General features: G+C 50.1%; 1 protein-coding gene across 1 annotated transcript in view; it reads left to right on the forward strand.

Annotated features, from left to right (window-relative positions):
• The window catches only part of LOC128267718 (BAI1-associated protein 3), a 38,722-nt gene extending 20,205 nt beyond the window's left edge, over positions 1-18,517 (forward strand). Inside the window, exons 4-11 of the mRNA XM_053004609.1 lie at positions 1,731-1,899; positions 14,416-14,704; positions 14,780-14,981; positions 15,062-15,369; positions 15,431-15,959; positions 16,023-17,366; positions 18,110-18,356; positions 18,426-18,517. Of these exons, the coding sequence (XP_052860569.1) occupies positions 1,731-1,899; positions 14,416-14,704; positions 14,780-14,981; positions 15,062-15,369; positions 15,431-15,959; positions 16,023-17,366; positions 18,110-18,356; positions 18,426-18,517 (3,180 nt within the window). The remainder of the gene's footprint in view (positions 1-1,730; positions 1,900-14,415; positions 14,705-14,779; positions 14,982-15,061; positions 15,370-15,430; positions 15,960-16,022; positions 17,367-18,109; positions 18,357-18,425) is intronic.
• Positions 18,518-21,765: the final 3,248 nt, after the last annotated feature.

The following is a 21,765-nucleotide window of genomic DNA, read 5'->3' on the forward strand; positions in this document are numbered from 1 at the left end:
GCATCCACTCGTGCATTCCAATTAACGAAGAATAATGCCCGCCCAACCTGTCGGCCGCGGTAACATGGGGCCCGAGGGAGTTCTGGGGCGTCTTCACCAGATGCCTAAACCATCGGTTGGTTGGCAGAGAAAAAACCGTAACTCGATAACGGCCGGCGCTGGCCGTAATTCGATAACGCGTTCGAACCAGCAAAAGGCAGGGCCACCCACCCAAAGGAGGGGGCACCCAAATTTCACAACCCCTTGTTGCTTCGGAGCGGAGCAAAACCGAAGCCGGGTTTGTCGGTTGATCGCATTTGGCCTTAACCAACCGAACAAACAATTGAACGCTCGACTCGGTTTATGCAGCGTTTTTCCGTTGTTCCGAGAGTGGGCGTTGCCCGTCAGCCTTAACATAACAGCGCGTCAGCCGGGGTGTCAGTGCGGGGAACCAACGGCTCCTAAGATCGGATTCTTCGCCGAGCGCCCGGAGAAACCGGAGAATGTTCGCTCATCCGCCTAACGAGTAGTTAAGTCGCGTGGGATTTTCCGATTTACGTCACCGCGTCAAGTGGAACGGAAAGCGCGCCGTTCGCGCCCGTGTTTGGAAGCGACCGCACCGATCGGCCCAGCAACAACCGACTTGTTTACGGGCAGCTGACACCGAAGAAACCATACCCCCGAAGGCTCGACGGGCCCCGTACGAGTGGCCGATACGAAGAGGCGCGACTAGCTCATCTCACTTCTCGTCCCCGAGACGCAAAAGTGCCATTCGGTTGCGATTCATTGATATGTTGCTGTGTTTTTGGAACGCGAGGCTAACCGCACTCTACAAAGGACGAGTTTCAGTGGATCATCAATGGATGTTTTTTTTAAAAATCGAGTTTTCGAATCTTTTACGAAATTCAAACAATTTGCCGTTTGATTGGATTTCGGAATGGCATCGATTGCTCTTCCCAACCAAACACCGACGACGCTGGCAACTCAATAAGCTCCTCCAGGAAGGACCTTCATCGACAGAAAGAATGGCACCCGTTCGTGCCCGTGTTAAATGTTTAATGTACAATCGCAAAGTCGCGGACGTAAAGTGCAGCGCACCCTCGCCGATGGCCCACGGAGAAATGTAATATTCGCGGAGCCGTCGATATTAAATTTGAGAAAAAGGCACAAGACCGTCACTCGTCTGATGTCGTTTCCGGTGTCTGTGTGCCGTCTCCGGGGGCCGCGGAGTAAACGAACGTTCGAACGTTAGCAGCATGGCAGACAGCTTCAGCAAACGGCAACAGCCGGCCACGATCGATCGGTGGCGCTCACCGCGTCCCCGGGGAGACGGCTGGCTGCAGGACGCGAAGGGAGTGCCGTGCGAAAGGCGCGTGCCACGCCGACGATTGGTATTTGCATGGACGTTGGTTTGTGTTTAACACACTCGCTGTTTCGGGAGGTCGTTTTTCTGGGGTCAGCATCGAAATTACATTCGCTTATTTTATTCATCGTTTAATTGGGCTTATAGTGTTTTGTGGACACGCACCGTTCGCCGTACTTGAACAGAGTGGCCCTCTGGTTCGCTGGTTGGTGGTGGCCGTTGGTAAATTAGTAACGCTTGCAAGTAGTGATCGATTTTTCCTTTAGACTCTAGAGTGGCCTTTAATTAATTTCGCTTGCATTTCGAGAACGGCCGTCAGCGATCCGCCAAATGTCAATCATAATGGTCTCCATGTTTTCTTCTTGCTCTCCCTCCGTCCGCGCCGCAGTTTGCACACTACAAGGAAGAGATGTACCTTCAGGCGCAGCGTGTGTTCAGTGTGTCCGCCGACCGCCACTACCGGTTGCTGCACGCGGCCACCGAGGAGAAGCCCAAGATCATCGTGCTCACCGTCATCGTGCAGGAAGCGGAAGGGCTCGAAGCAAAGGACGCTAACGGTGAGTGGTGGAGTGGCGTAGGGATTTTCTAAAATCGATTCCGAAGCACCGTCGGGTTAGACGGCATGTTTGTCTTCCTGGGGGTCCTAGTGCTGCTGGCAGTAGATTTCCCCCGTGTCCATCTGGACCCCTGTTGGCACGGAACAATGGGTGCAAAATTAGTTGCCCACAATGGGGCGTCGACAATCCGGCTGCCACATCCCTGACATCGAAATTTACGTTGAGCGCCCGGAGATGGAAAAGCATAAAACGAAAACATTGACTGGGCTGGGCTGGAGCTACACTGTCACCGGCTCGTCATAAGAATAATATTATTCGGTCTTTGGGTTGTGCCTGGTCGCGACGTAAAACATGTTGGTTTTACGGGGTTTTGTTGAAGTTTTAAATTCGACAAGCAGTACACACTGTATAACGCCCACGAACCGCACGGCGCGTGGCTGCGGCCCACGAGTTTATCGCTCCGAGACACTCCGGACCGGAGTCGCTGGTATCGCACGTCACGGCAGCGGGTGGCTCACAATTAATCTGTGCCCCACGACACCGGATTACGGGTAGCAGTTACTTCAAACGCCGTGCATCATCAAACAACTTTCATCCGTCAGCCACGGCCACCGCTGCGGCTGGCCCAAAGTAAACAATCCGTTTCGCTCCTGCGTGAGCGAGCTTCAGGCTGAAATTAATACGCACGCATCATGAAGATCGCTTGCGTGGTTAGGGGCGTGCGATCCCAGCTTCTTTTCTTCCACACAATCCGACGACGGAATCCGAGCATAAAATTGAACCGCAAACCATTTGTTCTACCCCATGAAGCCTTAGAGAGAGAGAGAAAGAGACAGAGAGAGTTGAGGAAGAAATTGGCCACACTCGACTTCCCGGACTTCCGACAGACGGGTGGGCGGCTTTTATGGCCCCACCGCCCGGCCTAAGTTAATTTTGAAGTCTATTTTTAGTACCCATTACGATGTTCTGGGGGCCGAGGTCCTGCTACATAGCACCCGCTACCCGGCGGCCCGGGCGCAATCAGAGATTTACGAAAGCTCGTAAATACATTCACAAACCTCCGCCGTCAGTTCCGGATTCGCTCCGGAGCCCGCCTGTGTCATAAATACGTTCCGTTACTTCCGGAATGCCATTATCGTCACGGATTCACACCATTCCGTCGACCGGCAGACCGAAGAAAGGACGCTCGAAACCCGGAACGAAATCGTCGATGGCCGATTACTGATTGTCCGCCGACTCTCCGTCGTACGCCGGAGTTACTAATGACGGAAACGTCGGAATTGGGAACAAAACTTGACCCACTTGGAAGTGCAATCCAATGATTAGAGCGCGAGCAATCGGTGCCGGCGGCAGTCACCGAGCCGTAATGATATGCAAAGAGAGTAAATTTAATTATTTGACTTAAACAGTACCTGACATGGGCGCCCGTGTCTGATAAGACTCGAGCTGTCGTTTTTTTATGTTTTGTACGTGATGCGTAATTCGCTCTGTTCTGGGATTGGCAAACATTGTTTCGATTATTGCCGACGACAGCCGTAGCACATTTTCTCTTAACTGCGTTCGCTTCGTTATGATTATCTTACAGTCATTCCTGGAAGTACTTGCGAAGTAGGTGCCCGCAACGCTGACATCCGTTTGGCGTGGCCTTGCTAATTTCGTTGCTTCAACAAAGAACCCAGTTTACGATTTGTGGCAACCAAAACAGGCACAGTATTTTGAGTGCTTTATTACATGGCCACGCTGCGCCAACAATCGGCATCGGTGCTGTACCACGTCGCTGCAGACCGAGTACACAAAACCTCAGGACTCTGGTCACGCTATCTACTACTAACCCGCTGCCAGCCAATGGCAGTCAATAATCAACCGTTTCGAACGGATCGGCGCCGGCATCAAAGACCACAGCACCAGAGACCACATCTAGGCCCCCGAAAAGACGGAGAAGCTAGGCCCAAAGAGAGCTCTTTGCTCGTCCTTCCAGCGTTTGAACCGCTGTGCCGTCGTAATTTATCGACTTCGACTCCGGGAACGATGAAAACTGGAGCTCCTTTCGTTCTCTCTCTCTGGAGGACCGAACCCCGATCGATCCCGCGCAACCACAAACGACCGCTTGTACGCCCGTACTGACTCCTCCTGACCGCTCCGTTTTGTGTTTTAATTTGAAGTTGAAGGGAAATTAAATTTATCGATTACTTTTTGCAACAGTCATTAAACGGTAATACCATTCCGCGGCTTTCGTGTTCCGAGTGGGCTTTCGATCGCGGACTAGCAAAACGTGGAGATCCACTCCAGGCACCAGACTGGGGATTAAACTGGGCGTAGGAATAAGTTTGACAGGTGAATTTATTGACCAAAAAATCAATAAGTCTTAATGGGTGAACGCGCTGGAACCGCTTGAATGGTTCCGGACGAGCGAAGTACTTTAGTCAACTTTTGTCTTCCGTTTTGGGGGCCAACATAGATGAGCTAGACGGGTCCATAAATTGGGCACGGATAATCTAATGAATGGTTCCGTAAAACTTTGGTCTTCGATTTATTGAAAATTAGCATCGAGTTAGTTGGCCAACCGGTGAACTACGACACAGTGCAAATGCCCTCGCTAGGACCTAGTACACGCTAGACAGAACAGAGCACGGAAAGTAACGTGGCCAAACACGGCACCGAACGCCAGGTATCCGGAACATGGCGAAAGGAAAATCATATAAAAATATTGCCAGTCGTTTCCTATTTATGGAACAGAGGACAATAATCGTCCCTGAAGCTCTCTCAGGTTAGCCTCCCCCCGTTAGCCGCACGGCTTACGCCGGCCAAAGCATGACACCCGGGGAACAAATGGTGGCGAATGCATTTACTTTCCTTCGACCGCCGCTGGTTGATGGTCCTTTGATTAGACCGAATGACGCACGTTTACTCAAAGGAACGATCCTGCCCGTATCCTCCTGTGGCCTTCTTCTGCCGCCGGTCCCGGAAGCGGAAGACTTGGCTCTTTCCCGACCACGAAAAAAAAAGGGAACAACACATTCATTGTGCTAGACACCCAGATAAAGGGACCGAGTTTTCTGCAGTTTGCGGATGGTGCCAGTGGCTTGGTGGCGACACGGACCACCATTTCTGGGGCCGGAAAAAGCACGTAATCAAACAGTCGTTTGGTCAGCAGTTTACGTTCCGTATTTTTACGTCCATACGAGCTGGGCGGAGCTGGGCTTTCGGTTACGGCGGCGGATTTCCGTCGGAAGTGGTGTCGATACGCGGAGAAGGAATCCTCGTACGGCAACCAATTCTTTGTTCGCTTCAGATACAGTTCTACAAGCGCGGAATAAGATAATAACACGGAGTGTACTCGTTATTATGCTGGATTGATTCATGGACCACATATTTGTTTGGGTGAATTTTTAATTAAACGCATATATAATCTTCTCAACATGGCTAAGGTTCAATTCTTGGGTAAGAGTCTAAATTTGCAGACCAACAAACGAATAACAATTCAAGATGTAAATCGAATAACAATTCAAGTGAAGCATCCCCCAAGGCGCTCTGTCGAATTGCTTCGGAACCCGCTGACTGGCTGAAAGCCGACACCATAAAGCTGGATTACGTGCCTCGGAACGAAAATAAGATTCGGCACACAATCCGACGCCGTTGGACGAATTTTGGGACGCTTGAAACTTCAATTCTGCATACACACAGAACAGACGGACAATCCGTTTCGGATAGCATTCGATCCACACTTTTATGAGCGCATCTCTGGCGCGCAGTGGCCGAATTGCAAAGTCGTACAAAATCCTTCACACGGATTTCGCGAATCAGAACCACGCCCAAAGGGGATCGCAGCATGATTGATTGAATATTATTACGCACATTTGTTGTTCGTTCGTATGTCGAGGGCGGTTCCCGTGCAACAAAATTCCGTTCCGTTCGCTGCAGTAAAATGTAAATCAACTTGATTTATCCGGAACGGGCGAATTCGTTTCGAAACCCGTCGCAAATAAATCAAAACACTCGCGCCTCGCTGCTGATGGAGACGCCTGGTACTTTGTAGCATTTTTGTTTCTGCGAAGCGCTTTACGTTTAGATAAAAATGTATTGGCACCAATTGATGTCAAGACGACGAGCTCATGACCGTGCTGGCGCCGTTCATTAGCACGTAATTGAATTGCTTCCTGGTTCGCAGGCTGAACAGAGGCCGCGTCAGTCGTACCAGTTCAAAGTATGGTAGCTAAATATTCTAGGCACGAGTTCCGATCCATTCTTCCGGCAGTGGCTTCAGGTGGCAGTTTCTGATTACAGAGGAATATCCTCGCACCAAGGACCAATCACATGGACTGGACTCCGGGTAGCATAGCTCCGGGTTGTTTGTGATGCGCCGGCCGCGCAGGACCTGTTATGGCTCAAATGTGCCCCTCATCAACGGACCGAAGAAATCTGAATTAATGGCCTACAGAACAATGTGATGTCATTAAACGTGGCACGGGACCATGAAACAACAACAGTCACTGCCATGCACGTGTTGTGAGGGGCCTAATGAGCCATTATCATTCGGTTGAAAGTAATGTGCGCCGTGATTGAGCAGCAAACCGTGCCGCAGTGGCAGAACGGCGACGACGGAAATAGGCGAAACTTCGCTTGTTGGTAGACTGATTATTTTGATTCACGGCAAATGTCAACAATAACACTCTGCACCAATGAAGTATTTTCCCAGAACCGATGGAGCTGCGGCACAATCCAAAACCACGGAAACTACTTGCCCTGGCAAAAAGCAGAAACCAAAAAACAATGAAAGAAAACATTCTGAAGGCATTCTAAAATTTACTCCTTCACTTCTTACTGGCGGAGAGGAATCACGGAAGAGTTTGAGTTGTCAATTTAGCATCTGGATTGGCCGGAATTTTGTTCGCTTTCTCTACTAAACGCGAGAAAGGGGGATGAATTATACAAATCTTGATTGATCTAATTTCCAGTTTTTGTACCACGAAATTCCTACGCTTTGCGGATTCATTTGACAAATCACACCTCAGGGAATTGGGAGCCTATCGGTGACTACTTGGCAAAAGTTGAACGATTTCGATGTCAACCGTGAACGCGGCACCAACGGAGCAAATCGGCTTAAGGCCGAATTCCTAACCGTGCCTTCTCACCTTCCGTTAACGGAAAAGAATTAATTATTGCCTTTCCAAACGCCGCCGCGTACTTAATTACAAATTCCCGTTTTCTGTTCCTGGTGGTGGAATAAGACATTTTTCGATCGTAATGATGAGTGCCGACTCTGTGCTCCGTCGTTAGCGGTTCGCTGCAAGGCGGTGCGGTACAGTGTGCCCCATGAAAACCCGATCGGAGCGACCGACGGTGCTGGGTAATGGCTACCGGAGGCCCACCGGATCTCCCGAGGCCATTAGCGATGGATGTTGGAAATGTGATTGAAAAATTTATTCGCCCCGACGCGATTCAATCTCCCCGAGCCGGCTGATGGAGTTGGAAATCCGTGGAAAGGAATTAAGGAGCACACAGAAAAAAAACACATCCTGCCTTAGGGAGGCCCCAGCCCGACGCAGCAGCAAGATTACTCGGGGGGGAAATTTGCTCTACCAATAAACAATCGTGACAGCCTCCATCAGCATCGTCGCCGGTAATTTGTCAGAAAAGTGATGTCCGCAAATGGAGCCGGCTGTAGGTGGATCGTGAGTGGTTGCTGGCCCCAAAGGGGGCATTTATCGACGGATCGACGTGACGTTGGGGTAATTTTTGAAAAGTTCGACAACAGCTGCACAGTATCAGGAGGACAAGCCGTGGCTTAGGTTGTACCTTTATTTTCTCATGATTTCGCATCGTTCTTTTAGAAGCTTCCTACTTCATTCTTTTATTTCAAAATAAAAAAAGGGATGATTAAAATGTCAGGCGTCATAACTGATAAATCATTCCATGAGTGGCAGAGTTTTGTGAGTCTATTCCTTACTCAAAATTCACCTATGAAAAGGTTCAGTTAAACCGACAGCTCGTGTACTTTGAAGGCATAAACTTCTCTGCCACCATCGACCTTCCCACAAGTTATGCTCAGCACAAACAGTTGACTATGTTTCTTTCATGTGGCGCATGTGAATGCTACATAATGAAAGTGGTTTCCGTGAACCACACGAATGAAACCCATATGTACGTGTCGGTTACCAGGCGCCTCCATCGGCAAACCAAAAGCATCCATCCGAATTTCGTTGGCATGCATCGCAATTAAACTATGATAAACCGAAACAAATTATAATTGTGTTTTTCGCAAATGATTTAGTCTCATAATTTTCAGTTTCATCAGTTCAGTAGATGGAGGCAGCAATGTTACCCCAATTTGCTATAGCCACTTTTTCGATTAATAAATTGTATCTGAACCTCCACCAGTTATTTCATGACGGTTTATGTAAATAAAAGACTGGATTTCAATACACTTTTCACACGACATGCCTTTGAATTACGAACATAATAATACCATTCGGTTGAGGCTATCGTTCGGCTATTTATGCTACGGTATGCATGGCACAATTCGTCTGCCAGCATATGAAAATACATTAATTGTAGTGTGATTCGATTACATTTCATCATGACAATGGACACTGTAACCATCCCAGAACTCCAACGACAATACCAATCCTCGGACGATGTGGCAATCGGCTTATATTATTCCACCGTCGGCACTGGGCGTACAAATTTAATTAATTAATCATTGGCTACAGCATCAAAATGACCGCTGCTGTTGGTAACGCAGTGAATTTAAATCAAAAAGCACCGGCAAGTTCCTTTCCACGGCACGCTCAGGCGTACGCTCGATGACTGAGGCACGTGATTTTTTTGACATCTGGAATGCACTGATTAACAGAGCCCATCAGTTGATTGTAGTTTATTTGAACATCGAAACACAATCAGCAATCAAACATTCCTCTTGTTTCCATACGTCAACAAAATACACTTTTTCGCTCACACCAACACTCAATTACCAAAAATATGAAAATATTACGCACTTTTTTGAGAACTATTATCGAGGTCCACTACTGCGGAATCGGACGATTAATTTGGTGCAAATAACTACCTTGGAACTCCATGCTGGGGATAAGCTATAGTGTTATCGGCCTGACAAAAAACGTAACAAAGCTAGCTTAAAACCTGCCGTGAAAGGTCCAAAGTTGAGCTCTCGGTGTGCCAAAGTAATCCACTTTACGATAAATACAACATAAAATCATAAAACATTATCGGTCCACTTCGTAATGGGATTGTGTTACCTGTCGGAGATCCCGTTCTCATGACTCCTCTCATTTTTGTTTTGTGCCCGGGCGCGTTCCTGCCCCCCCCCGTGGTTCCGAATCCGCATATGGATGTTTCGGACCGCATTACATAGCGAACGTAGGTTCGCTTACGCTTACTACGACGTCGTATTCCCTGCTGTGTGTGTCATGCTGGTTTGTGATAGCATTTGGTGCTCTCGTTTCTGGAACGGTTAGCCGCATTGACCAAACACGTTTCCAACACCAATATTATTTTGTCTCAAGGCCGACCTAAGCGCTCTTTGGAACTATTCCGAACTATGCGAGTTGTTTCTATCCTCGGTTTTGTGGAAACGGATGGAGTGCGGAAACGGGGCAAAGCTCTCAACACGATTGGTTTACTGTCAACACTACGGTTAAATCTCAGTCAAGAAATCTCAACCTACAACAGGGCTTGCTGTACGGGATATTATCACACTCCTATTACATTTTGTAATAGGTTCCAGGGATCCGTGTGAGATTTTGTAGGGATAATTCCCGACCCGTGCTCAGGATTACGGCTTCAGGCCAGTGCACAGCAGGACACCTTTCTCTTAAGCCCCGGGGATAACGCTCCGGATTCCCAGATTGCAAACGGCGTCGGTGCGCCGATTGGTGAACCTGATAAATCATCATAATTTTCGTTGCCCCGTGAAGAACAGTTCATCACTGACCGGAAAACGGAGAACCTGCTGAGCCTAGGCCGTATAATCCTGGGCGTGATGTGGGCTTCAGTCAGGGGGCCATTAGGACTGATTGATGTGCACGAGGATTCATTCATTCCACCGAAGCGCGGGAAAACACCTGGCCTTATGATACAGGCATAAGAATACGTTTGAAGCGCCCCGAAGATCTAGAAGCAGCACGCCAAAAGCGTTTCTATTTGCTGGCGCGTGATTTGTCCTATCTGGTCCGCCTTTTTTCCATCTCCCGCAGATGGTGTCCATCCATCAGGCGAAGAGCTATTACGCTACGGATGTGATTAATATCACAGCAATTGTCATCTCTTTAGTTTGTTCTTCAAATTTTCGCTGAGTCCCCAAAATCTTGTACTACGTCTAATCGAATGAATCCTCGACAAGGACCCTCCTTGATGACCGGTTTTTATGTTTTGCTGGCGTTACGCTCACTCCATACTCATAAATGGTCAAACCTATAACAATGGATCAACAAGGCACCTGTTTAATCACTGAGCTATGGGGAATAATGTGTTGTTCCACAAACTGTGTAACGTGTAAATCGTGCAAAAAATTCGTTCAACAACACTCTCGAAAGGATGCGTACCATTTTATGGCTGTTTTCCTATCTCATCTTATTCTGCCACTGGGGAGAATGGATTATACCTAATCCTGAGCCTGTGAGCCGTCCGTCTATCGAACGGGATAAATAAATTACTGCCAGGTGGCTGGAGCAATAAAATCATTAAACGGAAACGGCAACCAGTCCAGCATAAACTGTTCTACTTTTAGGTCCGTTGTGTTTGTGGTGCCCTTTCCATTCTTGATTCAGATCGCACGATCGGTTAATCGTTCCTGAAATAGCACAGGTGCTATTTTAATTGCCTCCTCTAACGACTCTTTGATCGAAGGGAACCTTGTCCCTTTTCCCACTAACTCACATACCAACTCTTAAACTGTAGTGGCACGTCTCGGTAAATGTCCTAAGGGAAAAAGGTGTTTCCGATGTTTGTTACAGATCCCTTTTCTAGTAATTCTACGGAGTAGATTTTATCTGCGCTCATATTTATGCTTGTAAAAAATAACCGTTCAATTCTCCAATGCTGGCCCAAAAACTGGCAACCATTTGGCAACCATTAGCTCTAAGCGTGCAACCGTACCGTTCGAAACAAAGCTAGAAACCCGACCATCGAATCGTCAAGCTGAAAAATGGACAGCAGTATCGCCGACTCCCTGTCGACGGTCAAACGCGATGAAGAAAAATGGACTCACAGCATAGTTCGGCTGCCGCATTTTGTGATATGCGACCAAGGCACGAACAACGGAAAGTTCACTTTTAACCCAAATGCCTCACATAAACCGCTTACTTCAATCCATTTTTTGAAGCATTCGGAACCATTTTTCATTCCGCCGTCGGTGGGTCGGTAGTGAAACCCGAACAAATCAAAGCACCCGCTGCGCTCAGCAGTCGCCGGACCGACCGCCGTTTCCAAGGATGGCGGCCGTGGCGGGAATAAAAACTGGCAACCGCGAGGCATAAATCCCTTCGCACGCAAAATCAAAAAGCGCTCTCCAGTGTGGCATGTGAGCCGCCGAAGCAAGCAAATGAGGAGGACAGTTTCTCCGGCTTCGGTGCTTAGACGGTGTCCCGGTGCCATAATATTTTTACAGCAAACCCAACCTACGCAGTTAGTCCTTCGAAGCACCCCGGTGTAGTAGTCGTTCACATGGCCATCAACAAATGACATCGGAGAGTTACGGAAATTCCGGACATTATCCTACCAGGCGGCAGACGCACGGAACGGAAGCATTAATAATAAAGTAATAATATTGCCCCAAAAGGGCAGAGACAGAGAGAAAGAGAGAGAGCGAGACAGCCAGAAAGTCGTAAAAATAAAACCGGGCTTTCCGGGAAAATGCGCAGCCCGAAGTCAGCACGCAACCGGAAGTCGACCAGCCGGGAAAGAAATCGTTTGATGACGGAACGTCGCAACTCCCCGGCCCGACTACAAAAGCCTCGCGGTATCTGCAACGCAAACAAAGCATTCCCACTCCCGCATTCCGGGTCCCTGGTACAACCTGAACAGGGCTGATGAATGGACCGTTTTTTGGCAATCGCGGGACGCCCAGGACGTCGACGGGCGACGGGTTTTATGAGATTTACAGAGAGCGGAATGCTAGTAAAAAAGTGGCTGGCGGCATGACTTTTCGCCCTTCCCGAAGCTAGAGTCCGCCCGCCCAGTTCCCGAAACCGGGTTTTTAAACGTAACATCTTACGTGCCCAGGCCGTGCCAGGCACGCTAGATGAAGTCTCGAAACTACCATTTATCATCGTGCCCAGCGGCGGCGCCCACTGCGGGCGACATCCAAGGCCAAGAAGCCGGAGCTACACCTTTTTGTGGCATTTTATTTCCTTTTCCTACGTAAGCGGTGTGTCTAGTGTATGGCCAGGCTTCCGGTTTTCGGTGTTGTGTGGGTAGAAACTAGCTTTCCCAGCGATGAGGCACATCGATTTCCCGTCGATGGCCCCCCGTGACTGCCACATCAAACGGTAATCTTCGACTGGAAACTAAAAAGCGTCACGTCACGTCATTCGTCGTCCGATAGATCAAAACCGTTGATGGACACATCGTTTAGCCACACAAATGGACTCCATAATTTTTACGTATCGAAGAACTCTCAAGCACTTGTTCTCCGGGCAGATGATGGCTACTTCCGGTACGAACATCTCTCGGCCGTCAGGCTTTTCTACCATTCTCAATTGTCCGCTGGCGCACGCTCATTGCTGTGTTCCCGTTCTGCAGTCAGCTTCCACTGGCCGTCGATACGTAACCGAGATCACGTTCCGGTGGCGAAATCAACCGAACACAATCGGGTCGCCATCTCAGTAAGGACTAATCGATACCGTTACTTTGCATGCCGGAAACCTTCACCGTCAGCCGTTCCGCTTCCAGCGTCACTTCCATTGAAGCTGTGAATTGAACCGTCTACAGCAAGGTCGACACTTTTATTAACTCTATTCCAATAAATACCGCCTATCAGCAGTATTGTTTCGTACCTCGTTCCCTGATCCCTCTTCACCGATAGGACACCGTGAGTGAGCTGTCTGGTTCCTGGATGCTGTACTTCACGGAGCAGAAGCTCCGTTTTATCGACGGCTCTATCGACCGTCGTCTCCGTCCTGTCGTCGTCGTCGTCGTCACCGTCGACTGACATCGAAGGCTTTTATAAACCTCACGCTGCGACGGTACGGTGTGGCCCGAACGGTATCGTCGATAAGCTATCGCTGTACCGTATCATTACCGGCCGCCGTCTATTCATGGGCCAATTCCACCACACTGTGGTCTCACAGGGCACGAATTGCCGCTTTGCCGAAGCCTACTGAAAGCAACACACACCATGTGCCGAAGGCCGGAGCATCAGGTCGGACTCATGTTACCCGAGATAATTAATAACCGTTACGTGGCGCTCTTAATGCGCTATTGTTATCACAGCAGATCCCATTACTAACCCGTAAGGGACGTCCTGGAACATCGTGTCATCATCATCGTCATGTTCGTCTGCCAGCGCCGAAAGATGATGACTTTCATAATCCCGAAACTATGGCCGCCACGACATGATGGAAAGTAATCGCATCGCTAATTCCAGTTCAATTTTCATCCCTCAGCCAGCGCGACAATCGATGGCTCGGGTGGCTTGGCACTTGGCCCTCTTTCTTGAGAGGCTGATCTCGTCCAACGACAGTGCCTCGGCGTTAGCGTTCGAGGCTAACAACGAAACCCAACGCTTCGTTTCAAGTCAAACTCGAAATTATGCAAATTGAAATACAGTATAGACCCGACTGTTACCAGCACACCGCAGCACATGCCCACACCGGGCGGTAAATATTTCCCATTCTTCGTGCGTACGACAAACGCTCTGGTTCCGAATCCGGTTGTCCGTGGGCGACCACGCGGAAAAATGGCCCAATTTGTCGTCAACTTGCGCGTCGCCATGAACGCACCATTCTTGGTGATAAATTTTAATGACTTACCATAACACACCAACTGGGCCGTGTTGTCGGCGTGGTGTCCCCCGCAGCATCTGCTTCACTTCCTGAGAACGTGGGCACAACCAAAACCAGCAACGAACAGAGACCGACGGAGCAGACGATGGAAAGTAAAATTTGCATTTTCTCACTCAACTTTTGGGCACAAGTGGCACAAGCCCCACCGATCGTCGCCCCGGGTCCTGCGTAATTGAAACGTCAGCCGGAACCGGGTGGACACGGACTTGTGTATCTTACCTTCACGGAACCACTCGGCGTAGGACTCGGCGTGGGGAGAAGCTATGAAATCACCAAACCAAAGATGACGAATGGAACACTTCCAATATGTGATGGCCGATTACCGATAAAAGCTTTCGAGATTGAGAATAATCAATTCCGGAGGCTAAGGGTTCCTCTCCCCCCTTCTTGGGATGTTATCCCAAAACAGATTTGATCCCAAGACAAATCCCCGCTATCCGGACTTCGGTCATCCGCATTAAGCTAATTCTTGCGATCTTTACATTGTCCCCCCTGCCAGGTTTCAGTGACCCGTACTGCATGCTCGGAATACAGCCCTCCGGAACACCACCACCTCCCTCGCCGCAGCCGCCGCTGACTCCGCGGACCCTGTCGGATACCGGCATGGACAGTCTGGACTCGCCGGAGCACGGCAAGCTGCGGAAGCATCACAGCTTTCGGCTGAGCTTCAAGCGCAAGGACGGGCGCCAGCAGCGAGACTCGGTCGGGCCCGTGCCGGCCAAGTTCATCCGGGCCACCTCGGTCAAACCGCACACCCTGTGCCCGAAGTGGAACGAGAAGTTTAAATTGTAAGCCTCGTCGGTCTCATCGGAAAGCGCCCGAATAGCCCCAGTTTTACTAAATCGACCCTCTACCATCTGCAGCGACATCGACGACATTCACTCGGATCAGCTGCACCTGGACATTTGGGACCACGACGACGAAAGCAGCGTGCTAGACGCTGTTTCGCGACTGAACGAGGTGCGGGGCGTTCGGGGACTAGGTAGATTTTTCAAACAAGTATGCCAATCGGCCCGCCAAGGCTCGCAGGACGACTTCCTGGGTTGCATCAATGTTCCAGTCTGTGTAAGTCGCCGACCGACCGACGGAAGATCTGCATGCCGATCTGATCGATGTCCTCTCGCTCTCTCTCTCTGTCTGCGCAGGATATTCCTTCAACTGGCCTGGAGGGTTGGTTCAAGCTGGAGGCCCGTAGCTCGCGCAGCTCCGTGCAGGGTCGGATACGGCTCAAGATGTGGCTGTCGACGCGAGAGGACCGGGGCACGTCCGAGGAGGACAACACGCTCGAGGTGAAGAAGTTCGAGCGGCTGCAGACAATCTTCATGATCCACGAGCTGAGCGCCCACGAGCCGGCGTGGAAGTGGAACGGCGAGCTGGCCGGGCCATCGCTCACCATCCTGCACCAGATGGCGGTGCAAAGTGACCTATCGGATCTGCAGATTTCCCTCGCCAAGTAAGCTTCCCGACCCGAGGATCGCGCCACCACTCTAACCCCCCTGCCCGTTCCCTTCCAGGTTGGTAGCTATCGTTAGAATCAATCGGAAGAAGCCGCTCGACACCAAGTTCATCCACCGGCAGCTGATCGAGGTGGACAAGCTGTGGATCAACAACTACAACAACGAGCCGCTGACGCGCGAACTGGAGCAATGGTTGGCCGACTCCCTGAACGGGTTCGTCGAGCGTTCGCTCTGCCAGATGCGACGCCTGCGCGAGATCTTCCCGGCGCTGCATCCACCGTCGCTGGTGCGCCTCGAGTACATGCTGCGGTGCCTGGGGCTGCTCGGGTCGATGCGAGCCTTCCGCCAGGTCAGTCCGTTCAGCAAAGGCGTCCGCGGGGAGATTGTCGGGGCGCTGCGCAAGGGATCGACCACCTGGTCGCAGGCGCAGCTCCGCGAATCGCAACGCTCGCCGAACCCGCTGGTCCAGTACACCACCATCCTGATCGCGGACCTGCAGCTCGGCATCAGCTACTACCACGGCCTTTTCGACTCGACCAACGGCATCCAGTACTTTAGCATCGTCTACAAACAGTTCGATTCGCTGGTGAGTAGAGCCGAATACCCGAGTCATCTGGCCGGTTATTGACGTTTTGTCTCCGCTTTTCAGCTCTCCGAGGAAGTGACCAACCGGATCGAGTGTGGCCAGCTGCCCGGTACGATCGTGAACCACTGGACGATCCTGGACCACGATCGCGAGCCCGACACGGCACCGTTCGAGATCTACTTCGCACTGCAGGAGTTCCACAACCTGAAGTCACACCTCTCGGTGACACCGCAGCCACCGGAGAAGCCGCTCGGGTTGCAGAACTTTCACGAGTGGTTCGAGCCGGCCGTCCAGCGCTGGATATCGGTCAGCAAAACGAAAGCCATCCAGCGCATTAAGGCGGCCGTCAACGTGGACCAGGTGTGCGAGGGCGAACGGATCGTACGGCACAGTACGTCGTCCATCGACACCGCGTCCTGTTTCTACCAGATCCGGGAGTTCTGGAAAAACCTCGCCTGGCCGGATCACGGCTCGGTGGCGCACTACGAAACGCTTATCATCGATCTTGTCTGCACCACCGCCAACGTGTACTCGGACCTAATTCACCAAGGACTAGCCGAGAGCGGGTCCGGTTACTACGACAAGCAGAACGCGCAGCAGCAGCTGCGCTCCACCGACGAGCTGTGCGTGATCGTGAACAATCTCGAGTACGTGCGCCGCGCCCTGGCCGAGTTCCACCCGGAAACGCACCAGCTACCGGAGAACGCCGAAACCTTGCTGGACAACACGATCGCCCAGCTGGAGGCGAAAGCGGACCGTGTCCTCACGAAGCTCACAGCGTCGATGCAGGGTCCGCTGCAGAAGTCCGTGTTCCACCTGGCCTGGTCACCGGACTCGCTGCCCGCCAACCAGGCCGTGATGCCGTTGCTCGAGTACCTAGACTCCCACCTGGCCACGCTGAACGTGACGCTGTTGTCGCAAAACTTTTACCGCGCCATGACGCTCATCTGGAACAGCGTCCTGACGGAGTTCGCCAAGCAGATGGAGTCCGGTGGCGAGGGCGAAAAGCCGACCAACTTCCACGACCGCATGTACGGCGCTCTGCAGCTGCTCGGGGAGTTCTTCAACGCCGAGGGACTCGGCCTGCCACCGGAAATACTGCACAGCGACACGTTCTGGCGCGTCGAGCAGCGGCTTCAGTACCATAAAACCGACACCGACCACCTGATCGACCTGTTCTACATGCAACGGCTGCAGGAACAGCTAAACACGGGCGGCCCGACGCCCCTGGGGACGCTCTCGGTGAAGGCGTACTTCAACCACGACTCGCTCTGCGTAGAGATCCTGCACGCCAAGGACGTGATCCCGCTCGACCCGAACGGGTTCAGCGACCCGTTCGTCATCGTCGAGCTGATGCCGCGGCGGCTCTTCTCGCACTGCTCCGAGCAGCAGACCAACGTGCACAAGGTATGTCGGCGACCAATCAAAGCGACATCCAACTCAATTCCAAATAGCCCGCGACGAGTGTAATTATTCGTCGTCAAATCCCCGCATCGATTAGACCGATTGGCGGACCGGTGCTCACACGTTGCCAATGTCACTATCGATAGGGCTGCGCTATTTGTAACTCCCTTTTTTGTGCCGAGTCCACATTGGGTTCAGTCCATTAGTTTTGAAATACCTTCCCGGAGGCGGATCCGAATGGTGTAGCGGTAGTGTCGTCCACAGTAATCCTCTTAGCAGGGTGCAGCTTCCTAATGGACGGGAAGCTAGGATAAAAGTCCGATGGTTCAGGGACGTATCGAACTGTTTTTGGTGTAGAAAAACTAACTCTCTAGTAACATTCTTTCAGAAAAGCAAGTGGGCTCAATTTTTGTTAACTCAGTTTATGTAAATTCATAAACTTATTCCCCAATTTGTGTGTGAGGCAGTTATCGTAATATCTGAGGGGCATAAACAATATGGCGAAATTTATTATTAGTTGAGGTCCTAACTAACAAAGCTCAAATATTGGAATTCGAAAGGCATAATTCGGTTCGCATCATCCCACCAAAGCCGTGTGTCCTGACACGCAACACAGCATTACGATGAGTGCGTGCCATCAGGCCATCAATAATGCACAGCGTAGCGACCACCCCGGAATTTGTCGATACCGGCTCCTAACCGCAAACTCGTCCCCCCTTTCCGTCGTTCCGGAACCATGCTTACAGAAAACACTCAACCCGGTGTTCGACGAGTGCTTCGAGTTTTCCGTCACGCAGGAACAGTGCCTGGTGGAGACGGCCATGATTGTGTTTACCGTAATGGATCACGACGTGCTCACGGCGAACGATTTCGCGGGCGAAGCGTTCCTGTCGCTCACCAACATCCCCGGTGTGGCCACGCACTTCAACATGAACGACAACTTCAACGGGCTGGCGCAACTCGAGCTGCCGCTGCTCGAGATGAAGGACAAAAGTAAGTAGCGGCTCCGGCTTAACGGCCATAACCTTCACTTACCGGCTTCCTCACTCTCTTTTCGGGCAGACCACCCGATACTGCAGATCCTGGAGGGACGTGTCAACGACAAGAACTCGATGGACTTTCTGCGCAAACAGAAGGCGCGTGTCGTAGGTTAAGCGGTAAAGCCGGACAAGATTTGGCCAAATTTGGGAAACAGGAAAGCGCCGTGCGCATTCGTCGAACAAACTGTACATAACGGGAAACGATGGCGTGGCAAGGAGTTCTCCACTCGAAAAGGGATGCACTAACGAAAAAGTGTTGTAAAAATGATGCACGCTCAAAAAAAAAGGCATTTTACAAAAAAAACATCAACATTCCAGTCGCAAGTTTTGAAATGGTTGACCAAGAGTCCTTGGTGGCGTTTGGTTTAAAGCTCTTCATGTCAAGTCTTTTTATAGCTCACCCGTTCGCAATCGATTCACAAGCTCAGCACAATCGGCATCACGTAAAATAATCGTAGTTTCTTCAAACTGTCTGCTGTACATAGAATCTCCAACCAACAGGAAACCGTCTGCGGGAACCAATGGAAGCACAAGCATCGTGCCAGAAACGAATATCAATTACCGAATACGATCACCAACAAATAATCACCAACTAGTCACCACCAACAAAACCGTTTCATGTGTTTATGGTAATAATCAATGCAAACCTATTCGGACACATTTAAGCCCATCTCCTTGTGGCAGAGCCCGAAGGAATTAGATCGTCTCCGGACACAGACACTTAAAATAGTCACCGTAAAAGCATGGTATACTCAAGCAAGCAAGTAACTTTTTACCTACACAACAAGGTCTCAGCAAGGCCCCGGAAGCATAATCTACACGGTATCTCGTATTAGAGCATTAGCGCACACGGTCTGCGACTAGTCTACGCGGACTAATGAGCCTTTTTAGCAAACAACTATACAATAAACGTATCCTGTCTTCTCCGATGACCACCTATAACGAGCTAGGACCTAATGGTTTCTGAAAACCAATCGAAATTCTGTGTGCGGGTCGCGGACGCGATGCGCGTGAACGTGGCCTCCGGCTCGGCTCGGTTGCGTTTGTGAAGGCCGTTTTAACAAGGAAAGCCAGAGAGGGAGAAAGAAGGATTGAAAGAGAGAGGGAGAGAGAGAGCGATTAACTTTTAAGCTGTAAATTTTCACAAACTGCAGATATTTTCTTATGAATGAATAATGAATCTAGGCAAAGCCGCCGAAAGTATTACGCCACACCGCGACAAAACACGGGCATGGTTTTTGATATGAACAAGGCGCACAAACCGCACCCCCATCGTCCTGTTCCAGAACCCTCACCATCCACCCACCAATCCGCCACGAAGGCCCCCTTCGAACGGGGACCCCTTACTGAGGTCCACCATCTTGCTGTGTACAAAGGTCAAATCTTTCACCAACGTAGAAGTAACACGTCAATCGGCGTGCTGTAGCTGACCCTCGGTGTATGTGTGTGTCTGTGTGTGTTTGTGTTGTATTGTAGACATGTAGATGAATGGCACAAAACAATCGTAGGGTAAACCCTCTCTGAAAGGGTCCTTTTTCTATTCCAAACACGCAAAAACAGTGGGGAACAGGGTCGTTTCTATTTTTAGTCACCTGAAATTGTTAAAAAACGAAACCTGTTAGGCATGTGGCCAGAGCTTTGGCTTCTTTTCCCGATTCATTGCAAGTTTTTTCCTGTTATTGTCTTACGTAAGACGTCGGATGATCCTGTTACGTACGCTGTTGAGTTGTTTCGATAGAACTTTTAATCGATTGCCTTGGTCCTGACCTCTTACTCAACGGGCTCTGTGCCACTGCTCCACTGAAGCCAGCGGTCAAACTGGTGTAACCAAATCCCTACTGCTTAAGAAAGATAGTAAATGTCGAGCTTAGATGTGCAAACACTAATAAACCACTAAACGTAAACTCGTTGCGGCAACCCGAGCAACAAACATCTGATTCCTAGCGACCCAAAAAATGAAAAGAGGGTTCCAGAATTTCGCCCGGCTTTACACGTCCAGGCGTGCCCGGGGACACCCTGGAGAATCGTCATGGTTGTACATTTTCGCACACTCCCATCCGTTAGCAACTAGTGACGTAGCGTAGAAGCATTTTTCCCCGGAACATCCCACAAACTAAACACTGGCCAAGCTTTAATGTACGGGAGCAAGATTGTATCACGCACTTCCTCGATCGTACTCTTACTCTTACGTGCCGACAAAAATCGGCACATCACTAGGACTAGGCAGTATCGAACGGCGAGGACTGGGTATCCTTTTCTCGATGTACCTAAACGTATGTAGGGAATGTACACAGTTAGAGGGAAACTTTGCTAAGAATACCACAGCTAAGGCGTTCTGTAGACTGGAATATAGACAACTTTTTTAACCACCCTCAGGTACTGCACCCTCTGGGGGTGGAAATCCGTACTTTTATATCCTATAGAATCCCTCTAGCGAATTAGCGAATCTAGCTGACTGTGTGACCGAAGGAACACTTCCTACGAAGCGTGTATGATAGAAGAGGGACGAAATCTTTAGACGCAAACCTTACACTCTCATACCTTGTGCCCCCGAGCAGGAGCCTTTTCTAGCAAACTAAAACTATCGAAAGTTCTCGATCGAGTTAGCGTGTGAGAGAGCGCGTGTGTGTGTGTTTTGTACAAATTGAACGCAAAAGTATTTAACTACCAGCATCCCACACAACGCAACTATCGTAGCGTATCGAGTTTTGTAGTAATCGAAGCACCAGCAAATCTATGCTCATTAGCCAACAGCACACAGCCATCAGCATCTCCAGCACGAGTAGTACCACTCCCGCAGCATCAATGGCGATCGCGTTAATTCAGCAGCACCCTCTTTCAATCTACACCACATTCGTAACGTTAGCATCGCCAATTTAGTGCAGAGGTTCCAGTGAACGGCTCGCAACTTCGTGAGTGATCGAGTACACTATTTTATGGCGTCACGTGGCCCTAGAGAGAGAGGAAGAGTTTTCGGGCGACAAGAGCTCTAATTTTACGATAAACCTGTGGTCAGCGGGCTGAAGGACATATGGAACGTGTACACGCCAGTGCAAAGGGTACTCTTATACAGATATATTTGTAACTACTTTTCCGTACAATCTATTGGGGTTCGTTCGCGCACTGGCCGCGGCCGGCGCAAAACACACTATACATACACGTGCTACGGGTGGAAAGATTGGTTTCCGTTTTGCTATTGCTTTTACCGGATACATTTTATTGTTGACAAATCAAAGAATTTACTGAACGTTGTACAACTATCGTAAAACCAAAACTCTCTACATATATAAATACATATATATATTTGTACTTTGTGCTGCTGATGTGTGTATGCGTGTGTGTGCGTGAGAGTATATGTGTGT

Source organism: Anopheles cruzii, chromosome 2, assembly GCF_943734635.1.
Source record: "Anopheles cruzii chromosome 2, idAnoCruzAS_RS32_06, whole genome shotgun sequence".
NCBI classification, from domain to species: Eukaryota; Metazoa; Arthropoda; class Insecta; order Diptera; family Culicidae; genus Anopheles; species Anopheles cruzii.